Below are 17,155 nucleotides of genomic sequence, written 5' to 3'. Positions count from 1 at the left end.
AAATCACATTACATGGAACACACACCTTTGATAATTTCCATTGCTTAGTCACACACAACCTAAATATGCATTGAGAAAAGATAGCAAATCATAATTAGTATGGGTGAATGAAATTGAAGCTAAGAAAAATCAGATGTATCCTAGGTACGCACAATTTCTTTCACAATTTAAAGATTTTTTTGCTGTTGATTTACCCCTTGGTTTACCACCTACACGTCCTGAAGATCATATAATAGATGTAATCCCTGGTTCTCAACCACCATGTAAAGCACCTTATAGACATAATCAGATTGAACATAAAGAAATCCAAGTATAAGTTAAAGAATTGTTAACCCGAGGACTTATTAGGCCTAGTAGTTCCCCTTTTGGTGCACATGTCCTATTAGTCAAGAAGAAAAATAATACATATAGGATGTGCATTGACTATCGTGCCCTAAATAAGATCACTGTAAAGAATAGATATCAAATCCCTAGGGTAAACAACCTCATGGATAAACTATAAGGAGCCACTATTTTTAGAAAAATAAATCTCAAATATGGATATCAAGTACGATTGGTTTGACTAATGCACCAGCTACATTCAGTCATATGATGAATCGAAAATTTTTGAAGTATTAGCATTGTGTAATTGTTTTCTTTGATAACATATTGGTTTTTAGTAAAAATGAGAATGAGCATTATGAACATTTATCTTTGGTTTTCAAGTTATTAAAAGAGAATCAATTGTATGCTAACCTTGACAAGAGTGAATTTTTCCAAACCCAAATTGAATACATAGATTACATTGTTTCTTTTGATGGTATTCAAGTTTATCCTAAAAAGATAGAAGCAATTTTGAAATGGCCAATCCCTAAAAATGTGCATGAGTTACATTCTTTCTTGGGTCTTGCTAGCTTTTATAGAAAATTTATAAGAAAGTTTTCATTACTTGCATAGCCTTTAATCAAATTATTAAAGAAATGTGTTGTATACCATTGGTCTGACAATCAACAAAAGTCTTTTGATTTACTGAAAAATATTTTAACACATGCACCTATTTTGCAATTACCTGACTTTAATCGGTAATTCTTTCTAGTAGTCACTGATGCTAGCAAATCAAGAAAAGAAGTTGTCCTTATGCAAGATTCACATCCCATAGCCTATTCTACTTGCAAACTTAAACCCTTTGAAGTATTCTACCTATAATAAGGAATTGTTAGTTGTAGTACAAGCCTTACGTCAATTGAAATACTATCTAATGGAATCCGAATTTATGATCAAAACTGACTAACAAAGTATCAAACATCTCCTTAGTTAGCCACAAATCTCTGACTGTCATATCAAATGAACTGCATCATTCAAAGTTTCCATTCACTTACCCAATATCAACCCAAAAAAGATAATGTTGTTGCTGATGATTTAAGTAAAAGACCAAGTATCCATAATATTTCCGTTATATCTTTTGATTCTCTTATTTCTATGAAAGATACACATGATCACCATGACCCCAATTTTCAAGCTGATTGGAATAAATTAGTTGCTAATAATTGGATTCCAATTGATTATTTGTCTTATTATGATGAATTTATATTTTTTTTAAAAAGATTGTGTGTCACTGTTCCATTTAGATCATTTGTGTTGCACAAAATTCATTGTCTCCCATATCAAGGCCAAAGAGATTATTTCTACTTTAAGAATATTCGTTTAAGATTTTTACTAGCCACAAATGAAATATAATGTTTTTAACTTTATTTTTGAGTATCTAATTTGTGAAAGAGTCAAGTAACACCATGGTAAGCAATATGGTTTGTTAATGTCTTTACCAATTCTTGAACGACCATGGAAACATATTTCAATGGATTTTATAACTGGTTTGCCTAATACACAAGTTAATCGTGATATGATTTGGACTATAGTAAATCAATTTAGCAAACAAGCATATTTTCTACCATGCAAGAAAATATTAAGTGCATCTCAAGCTGCACAATTGTTTTTTAAGATTATTTTCACTAACCATGGTTTACCAAAAGTTATTATTTCTGATCATGATTCTAGATTCTGAACAATTGTTGGACTACTTTATTTACTAATTTAGATACTAAGATTGATTTCCATCCTGAAACTAATGGGCAAACAGAAACTACTAACAATACAATTTTAGATCTTTTATGTGCATATACAATTTCAAAACCACAAACATGAAATACGTACTTGCATCTACTTCAATTTACATACAATAACACACCACACAGCTACTCAAAAAACACCTTTTGAAATCATTTATGAACATAAATTGCATTCATCTATTACATCATTATCAAACAAAAGTTGCGGATGATATTGCAAATATACATGCTACTATTTTTGTTGAATTCAAAGACATGATTGCGAAAGCCCAGCAATCATGCACTAAACAAGCTAATAAGAAAAGAAAAGCCATGAGTTTCAAAGTTGATGATTATGTTTGGTTACGCATTGAAAAGAGAAAATTGCAAAGTGTTGAGAAACATCCCATTGTTAAGTTAGCACCTAGATTTTATGGACCTTTTAAAATCATTCACAAAATCAATGATGATGCATTTAAATTAGAACTATCCCAATACTGAAAAAATCATAATACTTTTCATATCAGTTTGTTACCATCTTTTAGATACCAATTACTTGCATATCCTGTCTATGGAAACTCTCCTTTGTTAGAAGAAAAAACTGAAATCCTTAAACTTGAAACTATTTTAGACACTGACTTTATGACCACTAGAAGTGACCGTAGATATTCTAGATATCTAGTTAAGTTTAAAAAACATCCTGTTAAAGAGGCCCAATGCATGCACGCATGTGATCTAAGTGTTTATCCCTCACTGTTCGCTCCACATTGAGCTAATAGCAATTGAGGACAATTGCTATCACACCCCGGGGATATAATGCCACGAGACATATTCCACGGTGGATTCTGTGAGGTTTTGCAGTGGATTCCGTAAAACTATGTTTATTTTTCAAGGCTCGTATACAAGATGGATTCCTTATATGAGAAGTTAACAGGGACGTTTGTCCTTTTTAGGCATCATGTTAATTTAATGTGCACGTGGGTGATTCCACAGCGGGTGATTCCACAAAATACATATTTAAATTAATGGATGTTTATGAGTTTAGAGTGCACTCGTATTTAGTTAAGGTTAGGAGAAAGTTATAACCTATTTATTTATTTTATAGTTGAAGATTGCTAAGTATTCACTTTTGTCGATTCAATTTTATTATTTTCTAACAATTGTGAGTACTTTAGTTTATGTATGCAAGCAGCGATGGCGTTGGAAATCATAGAGCAATGACATGTATTTAAATCACCTAAAAGAATTATTATTTTTTATAGATGTGCGTCTTATCATTAAAGGCATGACGCTAATATTTATTTAGACACACTTATTTATTAAAACGTTTGACAAACATTTATTATTTTGTATATGCATAGACACTCGGTTTAAATATTTCATTATTAAATATTGTATTTCGACACAACTCGACTTTTTGGATGCCCAACCGTTTTATTCTTTATTTGGGCAAAAGCAAACACAAAAGCCAAAATATACTAATTGTAAATTAAAATATTTTTTAGCTTAGAAATTAACAAATTTATAAATACATGCCTTGTGGAGTGCTTATACAAGGCATGGGAAAGAGAGAGAGAGAGAGAAGCACAAGAAGCAAAAACGTTCAGCATAGAATGCAAAACTTTTCTTGGGTGGAAATGGGCATGGGGACAATTTAAAAGGCTTAGATTTGTGCTTGGATGAGAAGTCGATTAAAGAGTGAAAGAAAGAGCCCAACGTTTAAGAAGTTGAGTCTTAACGTGTCAAAGCACCTTATGCAACTTAATAAAGAAACAACCTACGGGGAGTAGGAAATAGTAAATCCCCCCCCCCCCCCCCGCCCTGCCAAGCGTCGGCGGCTCCTCTCGCACTGTTCTTGGCACTTGCTCGTTCACCACCAACCATGAAGCGCCGACTCGCCTCCCTACCAGGCCGCTGGCCAAGCGCTGTCCCATTTCCGTGATCGCCTGTCCTAAGCCCCACGGGACGATTTAAGAAAATTCCCTGCCCACCTTCTCTCACTCCTTCCCAAAATGTCAGACTTTCTCTCACCCCATCTTATTCTTAATATTTCTCTCTCCCCGACAGCCAAATTTGGCACGCTTCATGAAAACATTTATATCAAAATTAATTGTGATATTAAATGTGAAAACGATACTAATATTTAATGCCACGCCGACATTAAAAATGCTAACATTAATTTCAAATGTCTAGTCGCTTTCAATGAAAATTTTCTGCTGCTGGTTCGAGCTTCAACATTTTCAGTTTCCGTCAATGGTCTGCCATAGCCCCGGAGTGGCAGCTCCCCGGACTCCCACCATTGGAACAACCGAAAAACTCTTGCACACTAGCATCACCCCAACACAAAACTCGAGCAGCACGCATACGGAACAAACCTTGCTCTCATATCCACCACCTGCAACACATGCCCCCCGTGCACACCCCTCCTACCACCAGTGTCCCATACCATCCCACCTTTAATGAGATAAAAGGCTTACCTATCAGGCATGAACCATCACACTTTCGTGAGCAAAAGTGGTTTTGTGCACTTCATCGAGTCTCAAGTCCAATTGCAGATTGATGCTCTGATACCCATGAAATGTCCCCCTAAGATCCAACCTACACATGCGACACGACACCAGCCAACAAACGCAACATAAAAGGGACTAGACATCAAACTCACCTACTAGCTATAGAGCCAAATGGACTCACCCCCAAGCCTGCGAAGTAGCAATACATCAGGACCCACGACCACATTCTAAGGATGTGGGCTAGTGGTATGGGAAGGCAACCCTAAGGTTTCCCAATGTGCGTTGGTGGTATGTCGGTTGCCCTAACCCCAATGTGTCCTTAGTGCATTCACACAACTCATGAGCACTATTGTGTGAATGCACTACTAGCACCCATCGAGGTGTCCAGGGACATGACACGCTCCTTGTGCTACCTCTCCATTGTGGGCCACAGAGATTGTTCTTCATTGGCTCTTAGCTTATTATGCTCAAGGCAATAAGACACATCTAATGTGTACTAAGTCCTCACGAGTAGACAAAGCACTAAGACCTCACGAGGCAATTAGTCCTCCTAGAGACCACCACATTGCATGGAGGTTTCCACCATCCATTTTTGGGTCTAGGGGCTACCATGGTCCACATCTCCTCCCAAGTCCACTCCATTGAGAGCCCGCAACTGTTCCCCACCCTTGGCTCACCTTGAGCCTCCTTCCATCCCATCCTCTTCTACTCAGGTTCAAGAAAACACCTTTGGGCCACTTTTGAAGTAACTTGGAGCAATATAGCTTTTAAAGCTACATGGTGCTTAGAAATGTTGTCGACACAGGGTAAGCTAAGCAAGACTGACATGGCGAAAAACCAATGAATCCTTGTACTCTCAGTAGTAGTAGTGCAACAGGAAAACAGACATGCAAAGCTGGAGAAGAAGAGCTGTTGTCTAGATCTTGTGTTTCTGGAATCTTGGCATTGCTAGACTGCCTCGGAAAGGTAAGGCCTGCCTTCAAGATTTTGCCTTTTAAGCTTCTATCTTCGCAGCTGTGCTAGCTTTATAATCTGTACTTTAATGCCTATGTACTCTTTCTCAGTATCTAATTTTATACAGCAGACTCTCATAACACCCACTGCTTCCCCATTCTGATTTGACAGAGCTGGCACGGAGGGCTACATGAACAAGCAAAAATCAATGCTTATGTATCCTTGACGAGTTCAATCTTATTGAGATCATTAGATTTTTGTGACGCTCAGTCCGCATTCTGAATTGACAGAGATGGCATATCTAGATAAGATGGACAATCGGAAAACAACCGGTATTCTTGCAATTTTTTAAAATTTGTTTATTATATGCTTGTTTAGGAGGGGGGACAGGTATTGCTCTATACCAAACGATCTCTTTATGCTTTGTTTCAGTTGCCAAGGTTCCACTATAACATGGATTCCCTTTGCTTTTAGTTTGGGTCGTTTCAGTATTGAATAGTTTTAAACCTTTGAACTCACACATTCAACACACAGGCAAACATCTTTTGGCAAAGCCGACCGGATTATTAGTCCTGCTCAGCTCAGATTATCAGAGTGGCTATCATAACATTACCAAGTTATAGTACCATTTAATTTTCTTTGTGTAACTTCATTACTCTTGGGGAATTGGAGGTGCCAACCACAAAGTCTATCTCAAAGGGATAACAAAAGCCTGCGCTTTGTATGGTCAAAAATGGTTGAACAGATGGACTAAACAGTAAGGGACACTCTCATGCTAGTTGTCAGTATCCGATGCTACAGAATGTCCTACATTTTAATAAGCATACCTGCAGTCCCTTCACAAGTTACAATACATTCTTGATAGTACAGTTAGCTAGTAAACACTCGTGGATGCCTTCATACCGAGAGCTTGCTCTCACGTCATAAGTGAACCTCATTGCCTGATCAGCAAGTTAAAATGGGAGAGCAGGCATCTCTTTAGGACAGCGATCACATGTTTATCAACTTTCCAGATTGCTGCAACACATGCAAACCATATCAGAAATCATCTTGATGTAACTTGAGATTTAGAGGGTGCAGAGCTTACAATTCTGCTAGCCTCATATACAAGAAAAACTGAAACATCAACAGCCACAACAATTGTTAAGCTATCAAGCTGGAGGTTATGACAATCCAATCCTCTTTCACACCTTTGCTTCCCAAAAGCAATGTTGAGATCTCATTGTGACATCAAGAATTTGATAAGCATTGTACACATCACCAGTGCAACTCTAGAAAATCAAAACACTCCCAATAGAGTTGCAGCAGCAAATCCAAGAAACAGCACTCCACCAATGTATCCAACCTGTGAACAAAATGCAAATGATGAGACAAAGGTGGTCTACCAATTCTAATTACCCATTCCTTTTAGGGAATAATGAGGACAGGACAGGACATACCATCTTTTCTGAGATATACTGAGCAAGGAAGGCCCCACCAACAATAGCAAGACCAGTGGCAAGTACATGTCCAGCTATTGCACCAGAAGCGACACCAAGAGGAGCCTATATCATAGGTATTCAGCCCAGTGAGAAAAACAGCAGTGAAACTCATGGTCAAGTAACAGGAAAGTCATCATTAAAACTGCTAATCATAATCAAGTTATAAGGATCTTAAGTTTATCAAACATTAAGAATGTAGCAGGGTGCGTACACGCACATATCTACAAGTTAGCACCAACCTGAGCAGCAGCCAAAGCTATTGTTGCAAGCATTGATCTATCCCCCCACTCCTGCAAAATTCACGCTTACTATCAGATGTATTTAACAAAATAAAGCCTATTACTAGCAATTCTGAAGCAGATTCAGTAGAATTTCTCATGGATGACTCCAAAATAAAACATCAGATTATCTCACAGTACCATTGACAAACATGATGCAGCTAAATGAGAAGACGAAAATTTGGACCTCCATGCAGGGGATCCACCCTTAATCTGATTAAGCATATCTGTTTTTACCTTATTACCTTTATCAATATACAACTTAACGTTCTCCTCGAAGAGAGAGAGAGAGAGAGAGAGAGAGAGAGAGAGAGAGAGAGAGAGAAAGAGAGAGAGAGTTTTCGCTTCATAATTGTGAGGTCTCATAGCTAGTACATGGCTCCCATGTCCCATAAAATAATGTATGTGTGCATGTTTCATTAACATTTGAAGTAGATAGAAGGACACTTACAGCTACAAAGACTAGACTAAAAGTCTCTGCAAAAACTCCCAATGGCGAGTTTTTCTTGTCCACCTGAATATTTAGAGCCAGTATTAAAGCCAATGTTAGACTGGGACAATATTCCTTCTTTATCAACCAAAACTTCAGGAGTGCAAATGACAAATCGCATGCTTGGAGACACTTTTGCTCATGTGTACTAGTAATTTAATAAAGGAATTCACTTGTAAGATAAACATTAAATCACCAAGGGAGGAATTGCATTCCTCCCCCCTTCTCATGGGAATGATAGCCTGATATTTTCATTCGCAACAACAAAACAAGCAACACAATTCGAAGAGCATACCAACCAAAGAAAATAGGAGATAGCAGTTTCTAAACTCAGATGTATTGCTTCACATACTCACTTCAGACTTTTTAATGACCTCCTCTGCTTCTGTCAACTCACTTATCTCGACAGGTTCATTTTCCTCACTTTTAGGTGGTGCTGAGGGCATGTCCCAAGCATTCTTGATGCACTTGAAGCCAAAAAATAAAAGAAGAGCCACTGCAGCATATTCACCCACTGGCAGGGCTGCACATACATGAAGATTTCAGTGTTATGAGAGATCTGTAAAAAAAAATAGAAAGCAGCATCAACTTGCACCCACACACACACACACTCTCTCTCTCTCTCTCTCTCTCTCTCTCTCTCTCTCTATATATATATATATATATATATATATAATGGGTAGTTATATTATATCAAATCACATAAGGAATACAAAACCCATCCCTCCGCCATAGTCATTTCCACCAAACCTTAGATTTATGCATACCCCAAATAGCATTGGCTCTGTTGGTCAGCCAATGATGATCCTTAATCATGAGATGGTGGACCAGATTGGCTGAAGCCTTTTGAAGATTAAGAAAGCAAGGTCGTAGTCCAACCAGGGATGATCAGTAACAGGTGCAAGAAAGGGTTGCATAGGCTACAGCATCCTATAAAGCTGACCCCATAACTTACTGTTAAAGTTACGGGATCTAGAGCATGGCAGTGAGTTATGGTGGATGGAAGGAGAAGTGTGGACTCATGATGAAGAAGACAAAGACACTGTTTGTTACACAAGTGAATTAGGTTCCAAGATTGAGACTTGGACTCATAAACACAATCTTGTGTATGTGGACAATGACACTGACGCTTCACTGGAAAGAAAAGAGTACTATCATTGCTTAAGAAAAGGAAGCAAGTACAATGCTTTATAGGAAAGTAGGAAACTGCAGTAGGCACCACTGTGCATATGGGATAGGTTAGCCTGCATGTCCTTGGCCCTGAAGCTCCATACAAAGAGGCTGTTTAGTGAGTGTGATTGTTGATTCTCAACACCCCTCCTCAATCACAACTAGAAAGGCACAAAGTGTGTAGAGGCTGTAATGAGAACCACCTGCAAAGTGTGGGCACACCACAAACATGGTAGACACCAGAGGCTGTCGCAGAAAAGGCTAAGTGTGGGCACCAAAACATGATGGACATCCAGAGGCTGTAACAGGGGCCTCACAAAGTGTACAGGGACTGTAATGCCAAGTTACATGAGGAGTTTACAAAGCTTATGGCAGGAAGCATTAGGGCAAGGAAATACAAAACTAAAAAAGTCTATCTGAATAGAAGGACTGATGAGGTTTATCCTTCTCTTGGTGGTTTTCTTCTTCTTCTTCTTCTTTCTTTACTCCATTTTCTTCTTCTTCTTTGACTGCGACTAGATAGGCCTTTTGGGATCTCTTTCTTGTGTGGCAGAACTTCTCGGTGTGTCCGGTCCTTTTGCAGAAGTCACAGAAGAGCTGATCCTTCTTGCCTTTGTACCTGTTGCCAACATATAATGCATGCTCATCTCTAGAGGTACTTGGTTCTTCCTTAGTTTTTAGCTTCTTTTCCTCTTCTAACAGTGATGCTTGGATATCAACAAGTTCAGGATTTGGCATGTTGATTAAAGTTGTTGATACATTATTATATTCAGGAGGCAAACTCTTAAGTAGAACACCGATGCAAACATCTTCGTCCATTTTAATGTTGATTTCTACAAGTTGGGTTAGGAGTCCTTCCATGTAATTTAGATGTGTGGCAAGTGATGTGCTGGACTTCATTTCAAGCCTGAAGAACTCAATCAGGAGACCATACTTTGATGATTTAGATTGTGCACCGAACAAGGTGTCAAGTCTCTTCCATGTATCCTGTGAGGTCTCACAGTTATCCACATGGTGGATATAACTGTCGTCTAGCTCCAGTTTGATAATGGCCTGGGCTCTGTCATCATTCTTTTGCCAAGTAGTTGCAAGGTCCGCATCCCGAGGTTTCTTCTCTTTGCCATTTGTGATGGCCCAGAGACCCTTTTTCATCAAGATGAGCTTGATGCGGGTTTGCCAGGTGTGAAACCCGACTCCTTTGAATCGAGCATTTGGAGAGTCTTTTCCCATGTTGAGGTTGCAAGATCAGCAATAAATCAACACCAGAATTCTGAGATTTTATCAGTAGAAGAGCAGATTGCAATGTGTCAAGAGACACAGTTAATGACAGTGTGAAAACACACTATGTCAGTGTTGATGTTGAGCTTGATTCTTCTTGTTCGAGATCGTTCGGTCGTTCTTTAATCTTCTCAGGTTCTTCCCCTCCTTGATTTGGTGCTAGAACAGTAGCTCAGAGTGGCAGTGGGTTTCTCCAGGTGGCAGGAGAGAAAAAAATGATGAGATTTTTGAGCTTTAATGAAATTGGCTATGGCTGACAGTTTAGGGTTTCAGATAGGGACCTGGTTTTTTTTGCAGATTGCAAGAGCTATGGTTGATCATTTCCAAAACTTTTTTTATGGAAATGAAGCTTACTTCAAGCTCTTCAAAAGCCCTATCCTCCTCGTCAAGATCGTGGCCTGTATGGCGCGCGCAGAGTGGACGAACAGGCACGGCGCAGTTTTGGGCAGCGATGTCGAATGTCTGCAATGCCAGGGCTGTAGATCACCAATGTGGTCGATTGTTGTGCCAGGAGGGAGCGCCCTAAGTAGAGGAAGATATATCTAGAAGAAAGTTCATGAAGATATGCTCTACAGAGAGAGATATGAAGGCTGCATGGAGGGTATGTCCTGCAGGTCACAGTTGAAGACTATGGCAGTGACTGGGAATTTTCACAATGCTGAGCTTCAGATAGCCAAATGTCATGGATTGATGTGATACAGGGAAGCTTTGTGAGTTGGGGAATACTTTTCCAGAAGGAAGCTCCAAGAGATTTGACATGTGGAGTGAGATATAAGTAGCTCAATCTGACAGGGTGCTGCTGGCTATGGCTGCCATGGAAGCTTCAGTGAGGGTAGAGTTGGGAGATGAAGTCATGGGATGGAACTAAGCTGACCAGAGATTAACATGAGCTGAGAGAGAGCAGAGAAGAGCTAAGCCGAGCTGAGCCATGCCCGACTGGGCTCTGATACCATGTTAAAGTTACGGGATCTAGAGCATGGCAGTGAGTTATGGTGGATGGAAGGAGAAGTGTGGACTCATGATGAAGAAGACAAAGACACTGTTTGTTACACAAGTGAATTAGGTTCCAAGATTGAGACTTGGACTCATAAACACAATCTTGTGTATGTGGACAATGACACTGACACTTCACTGGAAAGAAAAGAGTACTATCATTGCTTAAGAAAAGGAAGCAAGTACAATGCTTTATAGGAAAGTAGGAAACTGCAGTAGGCACCACTGTGCATATGGGATAGGTTAGCCTGCATGTCCTTGGCCCTGAAGCTCCATACAAAGAGGCTGTTTAGTGAGTGTGATTGCTGATTCTCAACACTTACATACCCACGACATCCCTAGAGTTGAGTAGATCTACAAATTATGCCAGGAGGAGGTAGAGAGTGAGGAGCACTACATCTGCAAATGTGTAACATGCCCGCTTATCAGCTGTCCAAGCACGTTTTTAGTGGTCCATCGAGAGACGAATCTAAGCGACGCTGCCCGCCGACACTCCCATGGAATGTCACGGGATTTGTCGCCGAGTCTGCCTCACAACACGGAACATTCGTGGCCGAACCCACTGGGATCGACCTGAAATTTAGGTTCCTAGTGGTCAAGGTCTCCTGACAACATTCCAGCATCGGGTCTTGGACATCCCACTTTTCGCTAAGATACCCAAGCCGAAGTAGATCCATGCCGCACTTGGTTCAAAGAGAATGGGAAACGAGAGGGATGCACCGCTCAACCTCTCTACCCGTAGGGCATAGTCCCATTCTGCTCCCCTAAAACGATATGAATCGAGGTTCTAACCTAACAATTACTAAGGGTCGGTCGTCGGAAAAACCTTGTGAGAAGCCGCCCAGTTCTCTGGGTCCACCTTGTCGGGCCCGTTGGGGGTTCCACCTACCCGCTTCCCTCAATAGGCATTCTTTAGTTATTTAATTAGGTCCTATCACATTTATGTGTAACATTTAAAATCAACTTCCTTAATTAAGCCTTTTAGGGAACAGGGTTCATTCTGTAACTTATAGCACTGACACGAAAACGGAGCAAGCAGTCCTTTTGACAAACAAGTTCAAACAAGCTCCTTAACTTATCTTCAAGTTAATCTTTGTTTCCTGTCCATACAGGAGAAATTATATATCCCTTTTGCCCTGTGGAAGTACCCAGTCTAAATCACGTGGCACCATAATTTCCATCCTTTATCTAGAATAGGATCTTTCAACGCCACAGACGTTGGGGCCACGGCAGTCTTCAACTCCGTTCCGGACTTGGTAAGGGGTGTCCAGAGCTCCACCTGACCCATAAACGGCCTAGGAGTGCAATACCATTTCTGTGATTGGCCTTTCCGCAACTCGACCTTCAACCCGTAAATCGAGTAGTGCCCTTTTCGAGTTAATCCGCGATGTGATCTCGGAGGTGATTCACCCGTGCAAAGAATCTTTTTTTAATTAAATCATTTAAGAATCAAGCACATTCAAGGCAGTCAACCTAATACCGTCTTCCAAGAAAACATTCCTTTATTCCCATGGCAACTTGTCGTCACAAACTCCTGCCATGAATTTGCCATCAATCACAAGTACTTGAAATAATTATCCAAACGACAATCCAACAATCAATTGACTGTAAAAGAACTTAGGATGTTATTTGATCAATCTAACAAAACCAATTGTATTTTTTTAAACAATGCAAGAATCGACGCAATAATAATTCCATCATATATTCGCTCTCCCCCTTGGAATCAAAGAGCGATACTATGCAAAATTTTACTTAACACTTTCACTAAGGCATATGTTAAGGTTTCAAACACTGTACAAGACATATGTTCTATTAATCACTTATATTGTTCGATAACCCAAACTTTTTTCCCTCCACTTGCCTTTAAGGCTTGGAGTTGTTGTTTGTATTTAGCCCAGCCTCGAACAGGATTGATAAACATAGTAGTAGTTATCAGACGGCGGATCTCAAGGCATCTTAGTTTTAGTCCTAAGTAAACCCTTCTATGTCTGATAAGCCTCGGAACAAGTAAACTCTCCCTCTTAAGGAGTTTTCCCATTTCAATCAAGAGTTAAGACAAACAATCTACTTTTAACTAGCAACAATGTATATCTCAAAATATTTTGACATAAACCAAAACAATTTCATTTGAATGTCTTTTTCTCCCAAAGAGTGTGATTATCTTAGGGATTAATACATAGGTTATTGGTACCTAAGTGTCAACCAACCACAAATTCTACTTGTGAATCTACTTAGGTTAATTTGTACATTCCATACATTGAAAGGGAATTTATAAGAAACAATATCTTAAGAATACTGAACGAATAAAGCCCATATGTAGGAACCATTTTTTCTAAGTTTCTCACAATCTCATAGTGATAGTCTTTTTTGCACAATAGCACATCTTTATAAGCACTCAGTAGTAATTAAAAAACATTATATTTGGCCATCAACAAGGGATTCATACTCAGTTATTAAGTTGGAGTAATATCCTAAGTTTGATTAACTTAAGGATTCTCACAACTTGTAGATGTTTTCTTGGGGGTTTCACTCTAATTTTTCCCCTTATTGTTAATGCTAGAGTAAGTTTACCTCCCAAGATTAGGTTTGACTTCTAAGGCTCCTACTGACTGACTAAGATTGCATAGTTACTTACTTAAGAGACTTATGTTGAGGTTCATAGCAACCAGAAACATCAAAAACGTTTAGAAACGAATCATCAAAAACGTGTTTTGTAAGTTTCTTTCAAGAGGGGGTAAAATAAAAGACATAGGCTTTTTTATATGGGGATTTTTAATAGTTTTGATTAGGGAAAGAGGTTCTAAATCTCTATGGAACTCTCTCTTAAACAAAGAATGGTCAATTGAGCTTGAGTGATAATAGAGTCAATTGAGAATAATACGTTACATATCCACGATCCATTATTAACTTGTCACTTATGTCAAAGTTAGTCTTTAGACAGCTATACTATGGTTTAGAACTCAAACATTATGATTCATACATATCATACAAAGAAAATTGAAATTAACATGTAAATAACCTATCTACAATATGGACCGAGTCAAGTTGCAACATCATGATTCTCATTTCAAAACAAACTGACAAAATGTCAAAATCGAGAAAAGTCCAATAACTAAACAAAATCATAAAAAAATCAGTCTCTTGTCCAAAATCTAGAGCCCTCATGAGTCATTACACTGTGAAATCCACTCTAGTAGTTGCTTTGGCCGAACATCAACACCCAAAGGGTACCCAAGATGCCTAACAATGGAACCACGGGAAACCACCAATCCCTGCCAGCCCAATGACTGTAAATCTGACTCCGTGCAACTAAGAATGGCTGATTTGAAAGCATTGATATGAAGACCAGACGCCTGTCCAAAGAGCGTCCAAACATCCAATGCTTTGCGAAGATTATCCTTGTCCGCCCGCAAAATCATAAAACTGTCATCAGCCAAAGATTGACTAATGAAGTGCTGTCCAGAAGGAAGCGACAATCTAGCCATGTGAGTCGAAGCTACCATAGAAGATAACATCGAAAGAACCGGATGAGTCACAAGGGCAAAGAAGAGAGGACTCAAAGGGCAACCCTGTCTCACAGAGCGTGCAAGGACAAATGGCTCGGTAACGCTGCCATTTAGCATAACTCGCGAAGAAGCCGCCACACTAATGGTGTAGATCAATCGAGACATCCGAGTGCCAAATCCCATAGTAGACATAAGTTCTCCAATGAAAGACCAGTCTAAATAATCAAACGCCTTTTCTAGGTCCAATTGAATCAATACCACTTCTTGATTAGAGTGCCTTGCATAGTCAATAGCCATTTGCACATTTAAGATATTATGCAAAATGTTTCGGCCCTTAATGAAACCATATTGAAGAGGATGCACAATGGCCGGAAGATGCTTGTGGAGCCGATTCGCCATCACTTTGGAAAAGATTTTATACATCGAACCCATCAAAGAAATTGGTCTCCAATGTTTCAACATTGACGGCGAAGGAACTTCGGGAAGCAGTTTGATAAGACCTTCTTTCCATGAGGAAGGCATGAACCCCGTTTCCCAAACCTGCTGAAACATAGTCGTCAATGGTTTCACCAGTTGAGTAGCAAAAACCTCAGAGAATTCATTGGTGAGACCATCCCAACCGGGGCTTTTATCCTTGGGCAGGTATAGTAAAACATCCATAACCTCTGCCTCACAAATATCTGTCTCCAAAGTAGTTTGCATGTCATGTGGAACCTGATTGCGGACCAAATCATAGAAAACTGAACGTGCATGAGTAACTTGGTCAAAAGGTAAAGGAGAAGAACCAAGAAGGTCGAGAAAATAATTCTTGCACATGTTCACAATAGTCTGAGGATCAATAACCATTTGACCTTCTCGATCCTGGAGTCTAGTCATATTTTCTCGAGCAGGAGATGCATGTAGAGCTCGAAAGAACTTATGAGTCTGACAAGCACTATCTTGCAAAGTCTCAGTCAAATTTTGCAATTTGGCCTGCTGATAGGATTTCAACTGAAACTCTTTAATAAGATCAGCCAAACGCATCGCCAGTGGCAGTAGAAATACATCATCTGGAGTGTCCACCAGCAAAGAACAAACCAAAGCTAGTAAGTCCTCTGCTGCTTGTCGACGCCGCCGATAAAGAGAGGCATGATGGATCCCATACTGCCGAGCAACCTGCTGCACATTAGAGAGCAATCGTTAAAACGAAGCATTGCCCTCAAAGGAGAAGTCCAATAGGAATCTCTCAATCAATTGCTGCATATAGTCCTGAAAGATTGAATGCTTCAAATAAGACGAGTTGAAACGCAAAGGGAGTCTATCCAGAAACTGCTTATAAGGTGCAATGGGTTGTGCAAGCATCTCAAGTTGTAGAGGAAAATGGTTCGACAAGGCATATTGTTGCAATACTTTCATTTCGAGCATCTCAGGAAGAAAATCATCGTTCTGCATGATGTACATGCGGTCCAACCGCGACCATGTAGTTGCATACTGCGCAGAATGGAAAGTAAACCCTGTAGAAGAAGGGTGTAGCCAAGACCAAAGATCTTGCTTAAGTACGGCAAGAGCAAACACATTCCATACACGACTTTCTGGAGCGTCCATCACCGAATGCTCTGATGTGGACTGTGAAGAATCAACATACATATTAAAATCCCCCATCAAAAAGCCCCCTCTGCCAAGTGACAAGGAGGACTAAAAAGTATTCCAAAGATCCCGGTAGGATAAAGGATCATTCAGAGCATAAAGGCCAAGTAACCATAAGATCTCTCCTTCAAATAAAACTTCAATCACCACAAAACAGCCATGTACATCATTTTTAAGAAGAATAGGCTGTTCTCATCTCTCTCTCTCTCTCTCTCTCTCTCTCTCTCTCTCTCTCTCTCTCTCTCTCTCTCTCTCTCTCTCTCTCTCTCTCTCTCTCTCTCTCTCTCTCTCTCTCTCTCCTATTGTATACAGATGACATTGTATTGATAGCTGACTCTCCAAAGGGTTTACAAAGACACTTGGATGCATTACACTCCTATACTTTGGACAGTGGGCTTTCAGTGAACCTTGGTAAAACCAAGGTGATGGTATTTAATACTACACCACAGTGGGTTAAGAGATCAGTAGCTAAATTCACATATGAATCTGAGGAGCTGGAGTATGTGGATTCTTATACATACATGGGAGTCTTATTCACAAGGCTCACCTTTTCTATGTGAGAGGCAGCAGACACTAGACTGACTTGCGGATACACAGCACTAAGTGGTTTGGAGAGGATGTGCTCACAGGTGCAATTCCAAGAACCCCACACCAAGCAATGGCTCTTTGATACACTGGTCACATCCACACTACTTTATGGAGTACAGATATGGGGGCCCAGTCTTGACCACCATAGCAGATCAGGGCGCACTTATGACAGATGGAGGTCAATGGAGAAACCCCTA

General features: G+C 39.8%; 1 protein-coding gene across 1 annotated transcript in view; it reads right to left on the bottom strand.

The window, feature by feature from the left end:
* Positions 1-6,171: 6,171 nt before the first annotated feature.
* LOC148024258 (protein PAM71-homolog, chloroplastic-like) overlaps positions 6,172-17,155 on the bottom strand; it is a 90,533-nt gene continuing 79,549 nt past the window's right edge. The window contains exons 6-11 of the mRNA XM_087693858.1: positions 8,154-8,320; positions 7,759-7,821; positions 7,269-7,319; positions 6,988-7,092; positions 6,739-6,893; positions 6,172-6,565 (exon numbers count right to left, since the gene is read on the bottom strand). Coding sequence (XP_087549984.1) covers positions 6,828-6,893; positions 6,988-7,092; positions 7,269-7,319; positions 7,759-7,821; positions 8,154-8,320 — 452 coding nt within the window. The 3' untranslated portion in view covers positions 6,172-6,565; positions 6,739-6,827. The remainder of the gene's footprint in view (positions 6,566-6,738; positions 6,894-6,987; positions 7,093-7,268; positions 7,320-7,758; positions 7,822-8,153; positions 8,321-17,155) is intronic.

Source organism: Lygodium microphyllum, chromosome 15 (assembly GCF_053477565.2).
Source record: "Lygodium microphyllum isolate KBCC chromosome 15, Lygodium_microphyllum_v1.1.10, whole genome shotgun sequence".
Classification (NCBI taxonomy): domain Eukaryota; kingdom Viridiplantae; phylum Streptophyta; class Polypodiopsida; order Schizaeales; family Lygodiaceae; genus Lygodium; species Lygodium microphyllum.
Note: the sequence above shows the minus strand (reverse complement) of the source record. Positions and strands in the feature narration are given on the sequence as shown.